The sequence below is a fragment of the Musa acuminata genome, chromosome BXJ2-2 (assembly GCF_036884655.1).
Source record: "Musa acuminata AAA Group cultivar baxijiao chromosome BXJ2-2, Cavendish_Baxijiao_AAA, whole genome shotgun sequence".
Lineage (NCBI taxonomy): Eukaryota > Viridiplantae > Streptophyta > Magnoliopsida > Zingiberales > Musaceae > Musa > Musa acuminata.
In genome coordinates this window covers 26,586,287-26,606,168 of record NC_088339.1, presented here as the reverse complement: position 1 = coordinate 26,606,168, position 19,882 = coordinate 26,586,287, and the positions used below count along the sequence as shown (strand labels likewise).

General features: G+C 38.2%; 4 protein-coding genes across 17 annotated transcripts; 2 read left to right on the top strand and 2 right to left on the bottom strand.

The window, feature by feature from the left end:
• Positions 1–677: 677 nt before the first annotated feature.
• On the bottom strand, positions 678–4,930 carry LOC135605661 (monooxygenase 3-like). Its single transcript, XM_065096016.1, has 6 exons — positions 4,577–4,930; positions 4,366–4,512; positions 4,197–4,262; positions 3,955–4,117; positions 1,867–2,095; positions 678–1,431 (listed from the first exon to the last, which is right to left on the bottom strand). The coding sequence occupies exons 1-6, from the start codon at positions 4,792–4,794 to the stop codon at positions 908–910; spliced, it is 1,347 nt and encodes a 448-aa protein (XP_064952088.1). The 5' UTR covers positions 4,795–4,930; the 3' UTR covers positions 678–907.
• Positions 4,931–5,421: 491 nt separating this feature from the next.
• On the bottom strand, positions 5,422–5,922 carry LOC103976340 (classical arabinogalactan protein 9-like). The gene has a single exon (XM_009391536.1). The coding sequence runs from the start codon at positions 5,920–5,922 to the stop codon at positions 5,422–5,424; it is 501 nt and encodes a 166-aa protein (XP_009389811.1).
• A 1,780-nt stretch (positions 5,923–7,702) lies between these two features.
• Positions 7,703–12,680, top strand: LOC108951944 (uncharacterized). Of its 14 annotated transcripts, XR_010484502.1 has the most exons (6): positions 7,703–8,045; positions 8,140–8,199; positions 10,014–10,125; positions 10,631–10,693; positions 11,359–11,552; positions 12,209–12,680. XR_010484502.1 is itself a non-coding variant. In XM_065096014.1 (5 exons), the coding sequence occupies exons 1-4, from the start codon at positions 7,965–7,967 to the stop codon at positions 11,511–11,513; spliced, it is 369 nt and encodes a 122-aa protein (XP_064952086.1). In that variant the 5' UTR covers positions 7,703–7,964; the 3' UTR covers positions 11,514–11,552; positions 12,225–12,680. The 14 variants fall into 14 exon arrangements, 4 of the variants coding, with proteins under 4 accessions (XP_064952086.1, XP_064952085.1, XP_018677086.2 ...); XR_010484500.1 differs by having other exon boundaries at positions 10,631–11,552; XR_010484507.1 differs by having other exon boundaries at positions 8,130–8,199; positions 10,631–11,552.
• Positions 12,681–14,852: 2,172 nt separating this feature from the next.
• LOC103975869 (uncharacterized) lies at positions 14,853–18,900 on the top strand. Its single transcript, XM_009390987.3, has 9 exons — positions 14,853–15,242; positions 15,654–15,763; positions 16,208–16,276; positions 17,148–17,263; positions 17,364–17,418; positions 17,784–17,904; positions 18,089–18,136; positions 18,381–18,475; positions 18,562–18,900. Exons 1-9 carry the CDS (start codon positions 15,149–15,151, stop codon positions 18,661–18,663), a joined length of 810 nt encoding a protein of 269 aa, XP_009389262.2. The 5' UTR covers positions 14,853–15,148; the 3' UTR covers positions 18,664–18,900.
• Positions 18,901–19,882: the final 982 nt, after the last annotated feature.

Here is a 19,882-nt window from a genome sequence, read left to right as displayed (position 1 = left end):
AGATCAAGAAATAGAAACGAAAGTATTAGCAAATACTTTAACGTATATATAAGAAATTGAGTCGCCTGCAAGTCAATCCATTTATCTTAAATTATTTACTATACGTATTCAAATGCATCTGAGTTAATTAGTCTCTCGACAATTGTAAATGCTAATTCATATTTAAAGTAAAAGCCTCTGGTTAATCCGTCACAGGTCATTATTGAACGTATAAACATTGAGATACATAAGGTGTGCTTTGTGGAAGGAAGAAAAAGAAAATACTTCTTGGGCTAAGAAATAGTACATCCCCAGAATATATACCAAGTCAACATAAACCATTAATAAATTCCACAGCAATTTTTTGGAATGGAGTCAGGAAAGCATAAGATATCGCGGATTAAGTTTTTGTTGGAATGTAACATAAAGCATCTGAATTTGACTACCATTTTTCAACGAAGATTACCGACATTATGATACAGAAACATCTTATTAACTTCTAAAAATTTTGGCATGCATCAAAAAAGCTACTAGAATTTCACAATAGTTGGGCAGTCTTCTCAGAACATGATCAATAATAGGTGACTATATATCTTGGTCATCTGTAATATGGTAATTTAACAAAGCCACAATATTAGAAAAATTAATCAGTACTAGAGTATCTAAAATGGTAATTTAACAAAGCTTACCACGAGAAATGAAAACAAAGTAATCATGAAGAAATCTAAATATATGGTACAAATGTAATGTAGGCCATGCATGGGACATACTTTGTATGCAGTTTGTGACTAGTGATGGCAATTTTGTATGCCAAATATATACAACGATAGGGCCGAAAAGTTTTCTATATTTATCGTCTGTGTGGATATGATGAGCCAACCAACATGAAGAGATGGTACCTTGTGATTGTAATCACAGCCAAAGTAGATCAGCCTGATGCCACCGGCTCCAGCATCTCGCACTCAAAATTTGTGTGTTCCAAGAACGGACCCAAACTCACAAGCTTTGGGACCATGATATTGTTCCTAAAGGCACAAACAAGAGGGTTGTCCCACTGCAACAGAGAACCCACGAGACTAGAACGTGCCGTCAATGGAAAAATACGTGCCCATCTCTCCTGGCTGTAGTCCTGCATTGCTGCATCCACCGAGTCCTGCCCACCCCCGATAGCAGACGCTAATTTTTTGGCCAGAACCACAGAATCTTCTAGTGCACAACAAGCTCCCTGACCGAGATTGGGAGTCATGGGATGCCATGCATCACCGACCACCACCACCCCTTTTGATGAGGCTGACGGGGTAAGACCTGGCCAAAGCCATCGGTCAACCAGCGGAGTCTTGATAACTGAATCATCTGGGGTATTCTGCATGACATCCAGTAGCTCCATAGGCCAGCTTCTTACAAGATTGAGAGCTTCTTGCTTCAGAACAGCTGGGTCACTGATCCTTGGCCCTGTTTCAGAACTTATAATGTGAGAATATGTTATTCATTTAAGTCAAAGAATGCTCACCTATCACAATTCAGATGTCTCATATGAGTACTTTTCTTGTCCATTATAGATTTTCTTCTCTTTTAATTTACTCTTCATAACTTGATTCAAGGTGTCATATTCTAATTTTTCTTGTCAAAAGAAAGTGAAAAGAAATTTAAAAAAACCAAAAGCAGTATGACACTAAGATGATGATTACATACTCAAGAATTAAACCTAATTTAACATGATAATATTCGAGATAATGCTAACTCATCCTTATTGAGAAAATAGTATGTACAATCAGCAGAAACAGATCTTTTCAGAAATCCAAGACAGTCAATCAAAACATAAGAATTTTAGAACTGGAAAGTTGAAGTAAACAAAATAACATAACGAGCAAAGTTTTACATGCAGACCTGGTGATGTACTGTTGAAGCAGATGAACCAATAAACTTTAGTGGGAGAAACTGGAACAAAACCAGCACGAAGACCCCTTCCATAGATGTAGTTCACTTTTGCTTTGTATGGGTGGCCACCAGGATATATTCCGAGGCCACGGAAGGCACAATGTCCTACATACTTGGGTTCTGAAAACCCCATCCATTTTGCTACTGGTGAACGGACTCCATCACAACCAATAACTATCTGTTAACAACCAAGCACCTGACAATGTTAATATAAAGTGCATACGTCAAATAAGTCTTTGACTTCTCCAAGGAAACAAAATACATAGACATGATATTGCTTCAAGAAATAAGGAACAGAACATTAATTATGTAAAAAAAACATGTGTTTAAAACTAAAAATTAGCTTGCTGCAATTCTGGCAATTATTTTTAAACAATTCAAGTGAAAATAATCAGGGAACCAATATTGTCAAGTGTTTAACCTCATTTATATTAAATTAGATTCCAATACATTTTACTTTTACTTTATGGGCAGGATACAGAAACAGGAACTGTTATTGTATAGCTGAGAGTACCTTGTATTCATAAAAACTTGATATTGTGAGTTATTTAATATAAATGTGGTTAACACTTGACAATATTGGTTCCCTGATTATTTTCACTTGAATTGCTTAAAAATAATCGCCAGAATTCCAACATGCTTATCTTAATTAAAAAAAAAAAAATACCTTGGAATCTGATGCTAATGGAACTGCATCACTTTTCACTGAAATTAGCTTTCCTACTACGGGTTCTAAATCGATCTCGTTTCTAAACCATCTGCCACTATTTTTCCATTGTCTTCTGTGACTTTGGATTTAAAACATAAAATTCTTATTACTGTTCACAAAGTTGATTCTTTAAAAATGTTGACCCTCGATAATAGTAAGAAAAATTGCAGCTAACCCAACTGGTTGAAAGAAATTGCTAGTTTTCTACTGATGGTTGTATGTTTTTAGTATACAATTACAAAGGTCGACAATGATCTACAACAAGTCTAGTATTCTGTGAACAAAAAACCAAAAGAATAGAAGAAACCACATCAATGACAAACAAAATAGCCATAACACATGAACCAAGGACAGATGGATCAGAGCAAAAGGCAAAAAGGAGTAACTGTGGTATCCAAATCTAAAAACATAATGGCAGTATTTAACGTATACATAATTTACAAACTACACTGATCAAGTTGGCTTTCTTGCATACTAGTGTTTTTTTTTGTACACCCTTATTAATTTATTACTAGTTGAAGTAATCACAAGTTACATGGACAAAAGGTACTTTAAAGAACTTGTTTTGAATGCAAACAAATAAAACTTTTTCACACTTCATTTTAGAGTTTAAAAAAGTACTAGACAAAATGTAAACTTGTAAAACATAATTGTACTAAAATAATTGTATATAATTATATAGTCGAGAACCACAATAATACTTTGAATATATTGCATAACATTAACTGAATAACAGAACCAAAAATGTGTGCTTATAAAATTCAACTGGCACTAAATATGAACATTCCAGACAAGTAGAACCAATCCAAAAGGAACATTATGTAGTCAATTAAAATTACATAAAATTCTATGCATACTTTCCACCTAATTTTGGCCACGACCAAGTATCGCCTTGCCACAGGAACAGGCCTGTAGGCCCTTAACCAAGTTGGCATAATATATTCCATTGAACATGATAAACATGCAATGGCAGCTCCACAGGATGACATGGGCAATCCTTGTGGAGAGAGAGCTATTCAGAAAGTCATAAAAAGGTTCATAAGTATAAATAAAGCTAGATGCAAAGTTTAGTGAGGCCCAACAGTGGGATAGAAGTCCTGGAACATGCATTTTCCCCAAGAATCATTCTAATGAGAAAGGAAGTATATGGTCTGCACATTTGGAGGGAATCTGAACGTATCCACACATTCTGTTTCAACTAAAATATATGACTTCGCAGCTTTAAGCATTAGTGACTTTGAAGCTTCTTCAAATCAGAACATTATGCACGAAACCAAGCACTAATCCAATGCAGAAACCTTCTAATTCGAAGGTTTTCAACTATGTACCTTTGCACGTATGCGGCCACCATCCTCAAGTTCTAGCAATGACCCATGATTTCCTTCTTTTATAATGGATTTCAATCTGGACGAGAAGGATATCGTGTTTGGTGGCAATCGGCTAGCTAGAGTCTCGAGCAGCACTCTCCTCTCTACTGCTCGAACTTCCTGCCTGCGTCGACCATCAGACAAGCACCATCAGAGCCAAATTCCACAAATTACTGTAACTAGAACAACAGCACAGCTGTTACCCTGGTACTTCTTCTTCAAACACGAACGACCGAAGCTCTCTTCCATCATCCGCTCTCATCACCAGCCTGTACGTAGCTGACACCATCAACGAGTTCAGACGCAACAACACATCGAAATCAAAGCAATATTTCCCCCCAAAGAAGGCCATCCTTAGGGTTCAAATCATACCCTTGGATCTGAAGGAACTGCGCCCGAAGTTCGTCAGCGACGCCGATGGAATCCAAGACGCGCCACCCGTTCTTAAAGAGCGTCAGCGAGGTGCCTCCGGCCCGGAGCGATTCTCCTTGCTCCAGCACCACTGAACCAACCCCGAGCCTGCATTAGGATCGGACAATCTCGTGAGCCCACCACTAATCGGAAGGGGGAGGAGATAAAGTACCTATGGAAGGAGAGAGCGGTGGCGAGGCCGGCGATTCCGGCGCCAACGACGACGATCTCCTCCTTCCGGGTGTTGTCGATTGATGCGACAATCGGGGCCATGGCTCGACAACGAGATGTCGATATCGTCCGGCGGCAACGGCGGAGAGAAGAGGGGAAGGAGGATAAGGGATGAAGACGAAGGAATAAGAAAGAAGAGGGGGAGGTCGCCGCGGCCATGGAAAGTGCGGGCGCCGTTTGGGTGTGCCGAGGCAGCCGAGTGATGGAGAAGATGAAGGGAATCGAACGAGTGTCACCGGCGCCACTAAAGCAGCAACGAGAGGTGGTGAAGCGTCCGCAACTAACTTGCTCCTCCACCCGCGCTTGCGTGTTTTTACGAGTTTGGTATTTATTTCTTTAAATCTAACTTTTAGTTTTTCTTTTCTTTGAAAATGTAAAACTTATATATATATATATATAATTCTAAAAAAGAAAGAGAAAAAATCTCCATCATCCAATAACCATTTTGTTATTAATTAAAACTTAAAATGATATTACTATTTTTTTAGAACATTATAAAATACTAAAATAATTTAGGTATTTAACTATAATTTCAACTCAAAGTAACCAATGATAATCACAATGTAGAGTTTTCCACGTGAATATTATTAACAAAAGGAAAAATTATATCAAAGATTCCCGAGTGACTCATCATCCTTCATCTTCAACAAATCCTGTGGTTGCAATAGCCTGATCAATCTTTTCCATAAGGCAATGGTCAAACGACCAAGAACATGAAGTAGAAAGATTATTACACTAAATAATACGTAGAATCCATGAACTCAGAGAACCAAAGTTGAGTAACCTCTACAGAAGCAACGCAAGTCCCCCAAGGAACGCTGTCAGTCTCATGCTGACCCCATGCACGTAAGCCCGGGAACCGCCATCGGCCGGAGTCGCAGAAGCAGAGGGACTAGGAGATGGCGGCGTCGTCGGAGACGTCGACGAAATTGGCGACGCTGCATTCGGAGCCGGTGCAGGGGACACCGTTGTTAGGGGAGCTGGAGCAACTGCTGGAGCCAGCGGTGCGGGCGGTGGCGACGACGCAATGGGAACCAAGGCCGGAGGTGGGGTGGCGAGCGGCGGGGTGGTAACCGGAGGTGGTGTGGAGGGGGATGGGATGGCCGTCGGCGGGGGGACGGTGGCGGGAGGGGGAGACGGTGTGGTTGGAGGCGCGGCGAAGGCGGTCGGGGGAGTGACCATGGTTGACGGCGCGTTTGAGGGGGAGGAAGCCGGGGATTGGGCGAAGCAAGTGGCGAGGAGGCAGAGGGAGATGGCTAGGGCGAGCATAGGCACCTGGGAAGCCATTTCTGTCCTTTCTTCTTGTCCTTCTCTCAGCGTGATGATGGCGAAAGGAAGAGCTGATGAGATGAAAGAACGGAGTGGTCTGGTGATAATATAGTCAGAATGTGGAGAGAGAGAGAGAGAGAACACAGTAATAGATCGCTGCAATGATTTCTGGTGGTGACTTCAGCTTACACATTATTTCCATCCTCCGCATGTTCAAACGATTTTGTTGCAGAGGTCCATCCTCTCTGCAAACTTAATCAACTCAAGAAGTCACAGAAGACCTCTGCGCTGAAAAATCTGCCATCTTCAGTTCAACTATGAAGCCAACAGGAACTGGATGGAGCACGATGTCTCTGAACTAAGGACGTCATTAATGCCTCTTTCGTTTACTTGGTTTGAGATGTTAAGCCACGTTCATGTGGAAGAGAATTAATGTGGCATGCATGCTTAAGATAAGAACATTGGTAAGATGATGGTAAGGAGTGCATAGGAACTTGCGTTGCAAGAGAAGCAAAGGTCACGGATCCCCGCTGCAAGCCATTGTCGTCAACTACCGGCATCAATGGAAGAATTCCCGACACGTAAAAGATGACCACTGCAAACCTCAACGAACAGAGCTAATTAAGACTGACGGATTGTTTCCTTCAATTCAATGCTGCTTTAAAGCCTCTCACCAAAACCACCACATACGCCGGGCCGTCATTTTGGCTTGGGATGAGATGATTTGGTATCCGTAGGAAATATCACCAAATGTTTGTTGTTGGAAGAGCCACAATTTAGAACACGATCAAAATTAATGGAAATCGAACCGGTTAAAAATCAAAATCGAAACTGATCAATTGTGAAATCCGAACTGAATCGAAACCAAGGGGTCCGAGATGCTTAGGAAAAGAAAAACTTAACACACAAATGAGTTCCATGGTATAGTATGATTAGCATGCATATTCAAAATCTAGTGACTTGTATCTAATATGGTTTTTTACTTTTTATTTTTCTCATCCTCCTCGATGATTTTATCCTCTCTCCACCTCCTATGTTTTTGTTAGAATTCTTTTAGACATATGACCACTTAATTTTCCTCCTATTGTCACTTTATTTTCTCCCAATTATCGACCTCGTGTATAGTCCGTCCATCCACTCTCTTATATTGTTATCATAGACCTCTTGATACCCTCATCTCTTCTTGCTTCGAAATTCATCATCGACTTTATCACCATAAACTCTACTAATGTCATTATCATCGTTTATGACTACCTCTAGCGCCTCTTTCTTTTATGTATATTCATTACTTTTGTCACTCTCTTTCGTAAATTCAATCTTAGTTTTATAATTAAAATAAAAAAAATGATAATTTTATAATAAAATCAAAACTATATGAAATGACCTGATTATGATTTCATTTTTCATGAAACTGGAACTAAGGGTTTTAGAATTATGGTTAGGTGTGACTAGAACATCTAAGATCTCATGTATCCTCTCTGTGCACTTTCAGCTGAATCATGCTCTTTTTTTTTATTTTACTATCACAACATGTAGGTCCAAATCTTGATTTACTATGAGATGGAAACTTGCAATTTGATAATTATAATCGTCCAATATTTATGTATTTTGAGATAAAAAAATAAATTAAAAAGATAATCTATGGATGAAAAGAGTCAAATTATATATATTATAATTTAATAGTTTAAAATTTTTGATTGAATTGCTGACATGATGTATGTTGGCTCTTTCCGATTGAACTACAACACGTCGTTTCACAGTCGCGTCTCATTTTGTGCCAGGTGGCCACAACATTACTCGATGCAAGAACGGTCCATTTACGATTGAGTAGGCGCAATAGTGGGAGCGGATCCGAACTCCCTCTTCGGGCACTGCCCCGGATGAGTTGGGTGGAGTAGCCAGATCACGCGGCGCCGGGAGCAGGGCAGCGCTCGCGGCAGTTCGGCGCCGGGTGCTTCGGGGGCATGAGCTCGCTTTCCATCGGGCGGCCGACGTGACCCGAGTTACGAGGGCTTGTGAGCCGCGGGCGAAGAACCACTGCGAGGTGGTCCGGGTGCAGTATGATCCCCGCAACTGCAAGTACCAAGGAGCTCTTTGATGTTTTCCGTGCGCGCTATAATCCTATTATCGTCAATCGCCAGGTGAAATTTTGGATTCCTTTGCGAATTTGTTTAGCGTGCTCCTATTTTTGAATCTTTGCTGTTGTTTTTTTTGCTTATTTTTAGGTTTTTGCAGGTTATTCGTGCGTGATCATTGAGTCAATTTTCTTAGGGTCCAATAACCATTGTACAAAAGGTTAGTGCGAGTTATTATCTATTTGATATCAAAATTTCCATTTTTTTTCTGGATTAAGGTAATTAGGAATTTTAGAATGCGTTTCAACTGCCAGAAATATGTTTTGGAACTTCGATTTCGGGATGTTTACTTATTCCTATTCTTCGCGTGCTGCATCCACAAGATCTAATCTCACTTTCTTAATACGTTGGTTTCAAAGATTAAAGAGCTTTTTGCATCATTTCAGTAGTTTTTAAGCTTTCCGACAGTTCATACAGAGATGTGTCTTACTTGTTCTATTCGTTCTGGTGCTGTATCTTTAATGCTGATCTCATCTTCTACATATTACATCATTGATATGTGCTCAAGTCCAATTGGCTTTTGGGTTAATTAACTGAAAACAAATTGACCCAATGATGAATTAGGAACCACTTACTTGCAAAAGCTTAAGCTGATAGGAAAGAGTCCAACTCATATGTGAGCTCTGACATCCTTCCTCATGTGCAAGCTAGATGGACTTATGGGCTGGAAACCTGGATGCTAGTGCAAAACTAATCTGCAAGCTAAGGCCAACGGGCTCTGACCCATCTGTTGGTGAATATTGTATCAAACATTAAAGGAAAAAATAAAACAGTTAGCATTCGAACTCTCTGCTCGAATACAAGGCAAGAAAATGACTTTGGTAACCTTTTCCCAAAAATTAAGTTGATAGGAACAAGGCCAATTTATATACAAGCAATGACAATATTCATGTCACTTTGTTGGTTTTTAAATTTAATCAACTAGCAAATATCTAAATTTAAGCATCTACATAGATATAGAGAATCAACAATAGAACCTGAGAAGTAAAGAAGAGTAGTAGAGAGAAGATGGAAAAGTTGAACCCTGTATCCAGCCAGTAAACATTCTTTACTACTGAAAGGACTCTGGGGAACTGCTTTCAGTGGTGAAACATTGGATTATGAATTTTTTAGTGTACTGTCCTATTACCATTGTGACTTTGAAAAGGAAACAAGGTCTGATAATTAGCTTCTTATGACTTTTTTGAAAGATAATGGCTAATCAATTATTTCTTTAGTGGTTCAACAGAAATTATTTGATTTAATTACTAGTAATCTTTCTGAATATTTTTTAGGTAGATAATACCAGCAAATATTTTTCTTGATTTACATAAACTTGACCTTTTCCCTTGTGCTCTAGTTTGTGTTTCTCTATGACTCCTAAAGAAACCACTAGATTAATGGAAAATTTTGGTTAAAGCTTTGTATACCAATTTTAAATTACTATGAGGTAAACCTTGACCTAACCTAATGGAAGTTTAGCCTGCATCACACTCAAAGTGACACAAGGGCCAAATTTGTATTTCCTACCAAAGAATTTTCTCAACTTTATTGAGTAAAGCAGAGTAGGAAAACCTTTTGGCCTCTCCATGGCCAGCCTTTCAGGAGATTGGCATGTAGCATGTAGGTGTTTTGAGGAAGGGTTCTTTGTTAAGGAAGATCGAGATTTCTTACAAGCAAACGTCATCGTTATCTGTTTCTTTCTGAAGAGAATCTTTGAAATCACTGAGATGATATAAGATAGTGGTTTAGTAATTCAAGACTGTAGTTTATTAAGGATGATATGTTACTTACTTTGATCAGTGATACAGTTAAATAAATGTAACCATATATTATTAAGTTAGCTTCTGGTGAATAATAGATAGAGGTAGTAGAGTAGGAGTTTAGGTTCATGCCTGTGAAACAACTCATGGATTGCATTGCAAATTCTGGCAGCCCATATTAATAACTTTACTTTCAACACATTGACAATCTGACATTTGAATCTGCATGCAGGAAAACAAAGTTGTTACGATCTTGAATACACTTCTACACGTGAGAACAGGGAAAAGCCCCTATGAAATATTTAGAAAGTAACCAGAAGGTCATGAACTGGAATATCATGAAAGTAAGTCTTTCTGCAAGAAACAAAATTTATAAGTATCATCAGGATTCAGGAGTATGTTGAGAACAATGGATCCTTTGGTTATAAACAGTCTGCAGCTAGAGGCTGCTATGAACCTATTGGCTGTGATGGCTGAGATGAACTACTAGTCCATGAAAATCTGCAAAAACTCGTGCTTTCCTGTCGATAACCTGTACAAAGATTTACAGTTCATGGATTCAAGTATTTTCTTGACAATCCTGACTGTGACATATGTAGCTTCTGATAATACACATTCTGCCCCATTGATGCAATATTTCTGGTTTTATATCTCTCCTTATAGTAGGAGTTTGCAGCTCAGCTGCTCCAAATTAGACAGATGTCTCATTACATCTGATATTTTGGCTATTATATATCTCCTATTACTTTATTCTTCATGTGTCAGGAGTCCCCCAAATTGACAACGTAATGGACCTTGGCATATAGCAAACTATCATGTTCTTGATTCTCTTGTTTAACATGTTAACAGGTACTTCTCAGGTGCTCCTGAGATTTCCTCAAAGTTTATGCTGTCATGAAGACATCATTACGAGTAAGCATGCCTTTGTTTACTGGTAACTTTTAACGCATGGGCCTTGCTTTTCTTTCAGCATCTTCATGGCATCTAGCTACCTATTAGCCTTTCATATATGTCATCTTGTAAAATATAGTAACCAAAGATTATTCTTAGATGAGCTAGCATTGAAATGATATTCTGGGTTCTGTTTGGCTATGATGGTGTATTGTGCTAAAGCATTTGACTTCAGACTAGCTATATGGAATTGTGTTTGGAGAAAATTCTGGTAGTTGCTCGGCAGTCAAATTTAGCAAATAATGAAAAGAAAGAAAATAAATGGTTTGCATGTCACATGGTCTAATAATTTGAAGCTAAATGGGACTCGGTAGATTGCAACATTGAAACCTATGTAGTTATGGTCTTGGGTCAAATGAATGACATCTTTCTTTTAGTCTGCTGCTTAAGTTATTTCACCAATGGAGTTACATCACTATCATGCTCACCAAAGCCTGTTTAAATCTGGACCACTGCAACAACAAATTGAAATATTTATAGTATTTGGGATTGACTAGATGAATCTTCCAGCTAGTGAGTTCTACATAGATGAGTATCTTACAGGCAAATCAAAAGCTTTGAAGTTTCTTTTTCTTATGTGTTCATAGTTTGGATTCAGACCTGCATAAAAGCATCAAATTTGACAGTATTCTCAGGAAGAACAAATTGTGGAGGTCTTCCTACCCCACAATCTCATGCATGCCAACCAAGAAAGTTGGTAGCCAATGATTACCCACCTACCAGTGAATTCCATGATTGGCCTAAGGTGAAGCTTTGCTTTCAATCTCTGCTGTTGGGTTAGCTTTTTGGCTGGGGAGCGTTAGTGTGGTCCATAAAAGAGGTCAGTCGATTCAAATCTTTTCTTGTGGAACGTTTCTTTCTGCTTTCCTCGGAATTTTTGCTTTCTCTGCTCTGATAGAAAGAAATCTTGGGTTCAACATTTACCTATGTTCTGCTGTAGATGCCTTACTGTGGTATATGAAACTTCAAAGTTGCTCTTCCTCTCAGTAAACTATGACCACTGTGATTAATACTTATCAGATGCATTGGGCTTGCATGAGATCAATTTTGCCGTACCATTTGTTGACTCTTTGCATGTTTTATCTTATCTCAATAGTTCGATCACTGTTGCATGGGACTGGGCATAGAAGAATATTTCGGGAATATATGCATGTTGGTTCCAAGTTAGATCTAGACTGGTGAGGGGTGACATTTTCCATCTCTTTGGTGCAAAACACCATAGTAACATGAGACACTCAGTCAGCCGATGATAATAATAAAAGGTACAATGATCAGTTGCATGTCAGTGGCTACATGACCATTGTCCAGAATCCGAGGAGAGGATTCGAATATTGGAAGAAAAATATATTAAATAGATTCTTACATTTCTCTCCCTTGAAAATTTGATAATAGTGCGTTTACACTAGCAGATTTTAGTATATATAAATATATGCTTTAAATGTTAATATGTTCCAAGTCATGAAATGTTGATCATAGGAGTGAGCTCCCGCAGCCAGAGTGCATGACGGGGACGGATGTCGACGTCCTTCGCAACCAACCAGTGGCCACAGGCGCTCCGGCAGCCACGAACTGCCCCTCTCATAACCGCTCTCGCAGGCGCTACGCCGCGTTGGGGGACGCTGCCTCTGGTGAGGGCAACTGCTGGCCAAGCAGCGAAGGCCCGCGCGGGGACTGCTGCCAGCCGGGCGAGGATGGTTCTGTGTTGCTGCCAACGGTTGCTCTCCGTGGCGTCGTTAATGGGGATGGAACAGAGGGGAAGAAGAATAAGAATAAGCAGGTGGAAGGAAGACGAGTGAGGACGAGAAAAAAAAATGTGAGAAGGTGAGAAAGGAAAATGGATCCATTAATTGGTTTCGGTCATTTGGATAATTATATAAAATATAGGCTATTTATCGAAAAAATAAGTACGTTTCGTGTTTTTTAGGTTATTTAAATATCAAAAGATACCCTCGACATTAATTTTTCATTTCGAATTTGTTGGATGGATTGTCCCTATATGTCTCTTTAGTTTTATTCTAAAACTAAATGAACAAAACAGAGTTCTTTACAAATTTTATATCAATTATTAACATACAATAAAATTTGTGAAGTTTCTCAAAATAACCTTACATTAATATAAAAAAATATAAATAATATATTAATATTTTATATTTCTCAAATAAAGGTATAGTAATTTTTTTTAATCTTGGGTAGAGCTACAATAGAAAAAATAAACAATCTAATAACCATCCATTAAAGAAAATTCTAAATGCCAAAAACTAAATACCTTTTTTTCTGATAAATTATAGTAAAATTCTTAAGTTTGTAGCGACATAAATACTTCCGAAATTTAGAAGGATAAATACATAAATCACTAAATTTGCCATCTCAGACTATTGCCACTTGGTCACTGATATAGTTAAATGGAATCAATTTTTAGTTTCTTCTTTCTTCTCTCATTGATTCATTGAAGTTAGATGGAATCAAGGTGTGGTCTCCCACTCGTGCCGAGATTGTGCTCGGCGTGCCGCTTGGATTCATTATTTATGTTGACCGACCAAGTGAGGCTGTCTTTTTTGTTGGTCTCTTGAGTCGTCTCCATCACCCCTTTTTTTGCGTTTGTACAAGAGGTTTGGTGATGATAACGATGTGACCACTTTCGAGCCTGGATCGGGCTCAGCGAGCTCAAGCTCGGGAAGACCGACGCGTATTTATACGGCCTTCTTATTTGTAGTTTTCCTTTTTTTTTTCCCCAAAAGTAAACTATACATTAATTTACAGCCTTTAAGCCCTTTTTTTTTATTATGAATGGGACGCATTCTTCCCGATCGGATAGCATGCAATGAACACGGTACATCACAGTAGCCGTATCGACGATTGGCAATCCAAGAACTGGAAAGCGCGTTCACTTACGCGCTGAGGTGGAATTCATTATCCCTCTCTCTCTTGTGCGAAACCGGGCGTCGCTTAGATAAGAGACGTGGACATAAAAAGGCTTACCCAATTTTTTTTTCTAGGGTTCAAAGAACGGAGTCGTTATATATATAATTTTATTTTTTATAAAGCTAATTACACATTATCCTTTGTAATTAGATTTCTTTAAAATCATAATCCTTATATTTAAAAAATTTATAATTATAAAAATAAAATATTTAATCTTATTTACTCTAATGTCATCGATTTTATCAACAAAAAATATAACACGTAACAACATATATAAGAATAATACGAAAATAATAGATAAAAAATAATTTCAACGTCTCATGTGAGATAGTTCTACAATTGTATTTGCAGAAGATAAGACAAGGGTCCTACATCCCATCTCGCTAATATAGATTCAAAGTGACATTTGAGGAAGATGAGAGAGAGTGATGATGAGAAATGAGATAAAGGGAGATGAGAAAATGAATGAGGGCGATCACGTCGATGTAAATGTAGAATGTTGACATTGATATAAATACCGAGCGATAAAAGATAGAAGAAGGATGAGAGATCAAGGAATGAGGAAGAAGGATGAGTATTACTTTGCCTCTATGTTGGTGCCATTTGCATCGATACAACTATCGTCATCGTCCTCTTCCTTTTATCCTTTTGTTTTATCTTTTGTTGTTGCTCTTCTTTTTCTTTTTTATTTCATATCTCTCTATTGCTCTTCCACCTCCCTTCTCCCTCCTCTTTAAAAAAGCTACATAAATTCGTTCCTCAACTCCACCTGATCCAACTTCAAAGACATTTCTATGCCGTTCTCGTTCACCACTATGTCATTCTTGTCAATTACAATCATAATAATCACCAGCGACCCCTAGTGATGTTAACGTCCACCACCATATATTAGTCAACTAAAAAAAAAACGTAATTATAAATATTAAAATTATTTTTTTACTTATCGTTTTCGTGTCATTCCTAATATTTATATTGTTACATATCATATCTTCCGTCGATAGAAATAATTGTACTAAAATAAATAAAATAAAATTAATTATAATGATCTTAATGTAAATCTTTTAAGTATAGTCTGAAAAAATTAAAGAGAACGAGGATAGTATGTAATTAGTTATTTTTTTAAGTCCCCTCGATAAACAAAACAAAAACAACATAAATCGAATCACATTAATTAAAACCATCTCGAGAGCGTGGGGCGAGTGATGGAGAGAGAGAAGAAAACACGCCCTCTCCGCTCCGCTCCACAGGTTCATAACGGGAACTATAAGAGCGAGCAGAGCAGCCATCGATTCGCCCCGATCTCTCCTCCCCTGCTTCTTCCTTTCCCTAATCCAAGCCTCCGAACTCCTCGATCGATTTCGCCGATCCTCCTCCGCTTTGGATGCCGAGTTCCTGACCGAAAACTAAGGAGAAATAGATTGACCTTGAACGGATGGATTCGTGGACGCACTGGCTCCAAGAAGGGGGTTCCGCGTGAGCCGGGCCGTGGTCGAGATGCGAGTGGTCGACGGGAAGGGTGGGCTGTTGGTGGCGGTGAGAAGGTTGTCACAGTGGCCGGCTCGAGGGAGCGGGTGCCATTCCTCGCACGGTATGCCATCCCTCGTCTCGTCTCTGCTCGTTAATCGATGCGCTTGTACTTGTGTCGCTGTGAGTTCGGATGACACGAAGCTTGTATGCCCATTCCGTTCGTCTCTGTCTGCGCTTGCGTACTCTCTTCAATGATTTCCGACAATTTGTACGGCATTTTAAGTTGGATTTAACGACCGGACGCTTTTTGCATTGCTTTGTATGGAGACTTAGAAATTTGTCCCAAACTATATGTTGTTTTCTACGCTGAATTTTCTTTCATCGGTACTTCTTGCAGGCTAGCTAAAAATTTGGTTAAACGTGTGCAATGCTTTCGAGAAGCCTTTATTGCTTGATCTGAAACAGTATTTTTCATCTTTGGGAGATTGAAAAGGTGTATAAATTTATATTAATTACCTTGTGTTTTCTACAGCTGAGGTCGTGACAGGATCGACAGCTTGGCTTGGCAGAGGTCTGGCATGCGTTTGTGCCCAAAGAAGAGAGATTGATGGCCGTCTATTATTAAATTTGACCCCTTCTCAGGTAATCACAACTAGCATTAACAATCAATTTTCTGCATAAAAAAATTTGATGGAACAAAAAGGTGTCCTATTGTATCACAATTCTTTGTCATAAAAAATAATGTCACGATTAGGAATGAGTATTATGGTCATATTCGTCATCTATGGACACAATAGTTGATAAGAAAATTTTATTATTTCTATGTGTATATGTGTGTGTGCACGCATGCACGCAAGCTATTAACAAACAGTGGGCTTGATGATCTCTTCTCCTTTTATTATTGACTATTGTCAGTAATTCTCTCCCATATTGTCTGAGATACACACCTTTGTGTGCATCCATGGCAGTGGAGAGTGATGTGTTGCCTATTTACAGTTAAAATTGTTAGTAGCTATCAGGCCTTCTGCACTTCTCGTCATCTATTCACCTTCAACTAGCTCTTTTAACTTTTTGGTGTGTTTGCAGGAGGAATGTTTGCGAAGGTTACAAAACCGAATTATTGTTACTTATGATAGTTCAAATAAAGAGCATCAGGTACTATAGTAATTATATTTTTCAATAAGCTATGAACACTGCCAATGCCAATCCTAAGCCCGGATAAAAAAAATGGAATGTTGCGTTAAGTCACTGACAATCAATGTAAAATTATATTAGATTTTATGAACATAGATCTTAACCAATTATTTCAATGGCGATAAATGATTCATGTAGCTGACCCCTAATAGTTGAGACATACGACTTTGTTATTATTGTTATTGTAACAAGCTATAAACACAATAATAAATTAAAAATAAAATGTTATGATATTAGATTTATCTTTTCAAATCTCGAAAAAAGTATTCCAATAACCTAAAATTTCTTCTCATAATGAATGATCTCTAAACTAGTAATAAATGATTCTTTAAACTAACTACAATTGCAGAAACTTTAACTCTAGTTGTGTACAAATAAAAACTCTCAATCCCGTAATACAAATGGTAACAGTTTGGTATATGGCTTTGGAAATTTGTACTGCAGATATTACGCCTTTTTACTTAATTTCTAGACTTGTACATAATCTGATATCAACTGCACTATTGTGTTTAACTTGTAAATGGTCAGGTGCTATGGTTTCTAATTTGCCATATTTAAACAATTGTGGCTTGCCTCGAGAGAACAGTTAGTGCCCTCATTAGCTAGCCTTAGTCAATTTCATCTAAGCTCTCAAAGAATTGTCTTTTTGTTTCCTTGACCAGATAATTGAATGACTCTTGCCGCATAGACAGAAACCCAAACTTTTTTCTTATTGCAAGTAAATATGTTAGGATTTTTTACTTATCACAAGCAAGAAATTGACATTGTTTCTGGATGTTAATATTTTAGCAACTATCTTATAGTTTATCTTTACAATCATGAGACATTGTAGGAAGCACTATGGGCCCTCTGGTATTATGCTTATCCTGGAGTGGAACTCCATGGTCTCATATCTAACCAGTGGAAGGAAATGGGATGGCAGGGAAAAGATCCATCAACTGATTTCAGGTACCGATATTTGTGTTACCTATTTAATATCTATCTTGCTTAGTTAACCACCGACATCTAATTTTATAATTTCAAGTGATTTTTGGTTTTTGTGCCACAGAGGAGGTGGTTTCATATCTTTGGAAAATCTATTATTCTTTGCCAAAAACTATCCTGTAAGTCCCATTTTGTTTGCAAAGCAAAAAAAATCACAAAGTATATATTGCATAAGAAGAAAACCATTTTTTGTTTGCAAACAATAATTTCAGCGCTTGATGTCAAATAAATAGTTCAATATATTCTAACAAAATTTTGCATATTATGTTTGTTGTTGAAGTTTAAAGGTGTCTTTTAACCCAGAGTTGTGGATAATTAGCTTCTTGGCATGACAAGTTGAGGTCCACTGAAAAGACTTCTACTAGTTATCACAATAGTTTGCAGATGACTGCTTGTTGTCTTTGATACAACTTGCCATCATAGTTCTTACCTTTTCTTAATGGCTTCTCTATCTGTCATCTTTGGTTAATAAGTCTCTCTGCAGAAATCCTTCCATGCTCTTCTCCGAAAGCAAGACGGTGTCAGAGCCATGTGGGAATATCCATTTTCTGTAGCTGGTGTAAATATTACATTCATGCTCATACAGATGTTTGATCTTCAAGCTGGTTTGTACTCTCTTGATTGCAATAAGTTAATGAAGGCCTTTTAATTAAAATTTTGTAGTTATTTCCACAAATTTAATATTTAGATTAAATGGTCTATAAGGTTTCTTGTAATCGTTTATCTATCCTGTTAGGATCATAGCTGTACCTTTCAACTAGTTAGTAACTAATATGTTGTTGACTTCAGGAAGACCAAGGTCGATGGTTGGAGCAATTTTCCTAAAGCTACTTTTAGGTATGTTTCGAGATTACCCCTGTAACAAGGTCTTTGCAGAGATGTATACAATAGATGAGATTGTATTTGCATCTTTTTCTTCTTCTGTACATGTTTTTCGAAAACATGTAAAGTTGACCTATAAGCTTAAACCTGTTTCGAGTTACCCACTTAATTGTTATTACCTCATTCTGAAGAGATATTATCATCCTCAGTACGAATGGCTTTGGCATTTGACAAAATAATTTGTCACAATATGCTTCAGAAAATGAGCGAGCTTTTGACATGTTGTACTGCATAACTTTCAAGATGATGGATCAGCAATGGCTTGCCATGCATGCCTCCTACATGGATTTCAATGTACGCTGCTCTCACCATCCCTTTGAGTTCTTCTTCCTTTTTTGTGCAAACAATTTGTCCTATTAATTTTTGCTGGCCTCCTCCAGCTGGTTATGAAGTCAACGCGTCGTCAACTTGAACGAGAGCTCCTCTTGGAAGACACCCAAAGAATCGAGGACATGCCTTCCTACAGACTCCTCAAACGTTAGGAACCATCTAACTTTGTACTTCACAACGACGAATCAGTTTTTTTGCATGAATTCTCAGAAATTTCCAATTTGTCAATACTGTCCTTTGGTTTCAAGTTGTCTGAATCAAATGTCCAAGTAATTCAAGGCAATGTCAGCCATGGAGAATGAGTCTGGGGCATTCGAATGCGTTTCTTTTGAACTAGAATGCCAAAGACTTGCCATCCAAAAGAACATTGATTCAGAGTGACTTCTTTAGTTCGGTGTGTATCACTGCTGGTGGTCTCTCTCATCCTTTTCCATCACCAACTCCATGGCACAAGCGGTGAAAGCAGTGCATTTAATGGACATGTTCGAGCATACCAGAATTGTGCCATTCTTCATTTTAAACTTATTAATATTTTTTAATGTTTAATTGCTCATCTCGTTGGTAAAGTGACAGACGTTTGATAATTCCACATGAAAGAAAGCACATGCGGTGATGGAAGCAACTGTTTTTTAGGTTATTGGGCCAATCAAGAATTGGGTTTAAGTTGAATTTGGATTAAAATCTCGGCACTAAATGATGATTATAGTGGATCGAGTTTTTTGTGCATCGATGTTTAAGCTGCATTTGATATTGTTTCATTAACTTCGGAACTAGTTTGGATATCTAAATTTATTAGTCAGGCTCGAATAGGCTCGACTCGGTCGTAGGCATGTACAGTTGGAGCTCGACTTATTCAGTGGACAAAGATGTCCGCGTTGACAACAGGCCGCGTCGCGTTTGAATCAGTTGGCATTTGGTTCGGCGCCGACTTTGACTTTTAGTTGGCATTTGGTTCCGGTTCATCTAAGTGGGCCCTTCCTCTTGTTTGATTGTTGATCCAACTAGCACTCTTAGCATCGGGAAACATGAGAGGTTTAATTTGCTTTTCCTCTATATATCGTTTACGTCTGTCGTTGCGATAAAATTGCTTTCCAATATATCATATGGGTTTACTTTTCTAACCTAATTGAAACAACCTGTTTGGTTTTCTAATTTAATTAAATGGGTCAAATCAGTGCATTTAGTCAACCCTCCCTCCTCCTTTGGATTCTAACCCAAGTACTCTTTTTGGTTTTAGTTGGTCGACGAAACGGTGTGGCAGTTAACTTACCCCACCATGTCTGGTTTAAATTATTTTCGTCATATAACTAGTAACATAGTATTAATTATAATGTAGCGTTTTAGTATGGTTTTGATTAGAAATTTAACCTC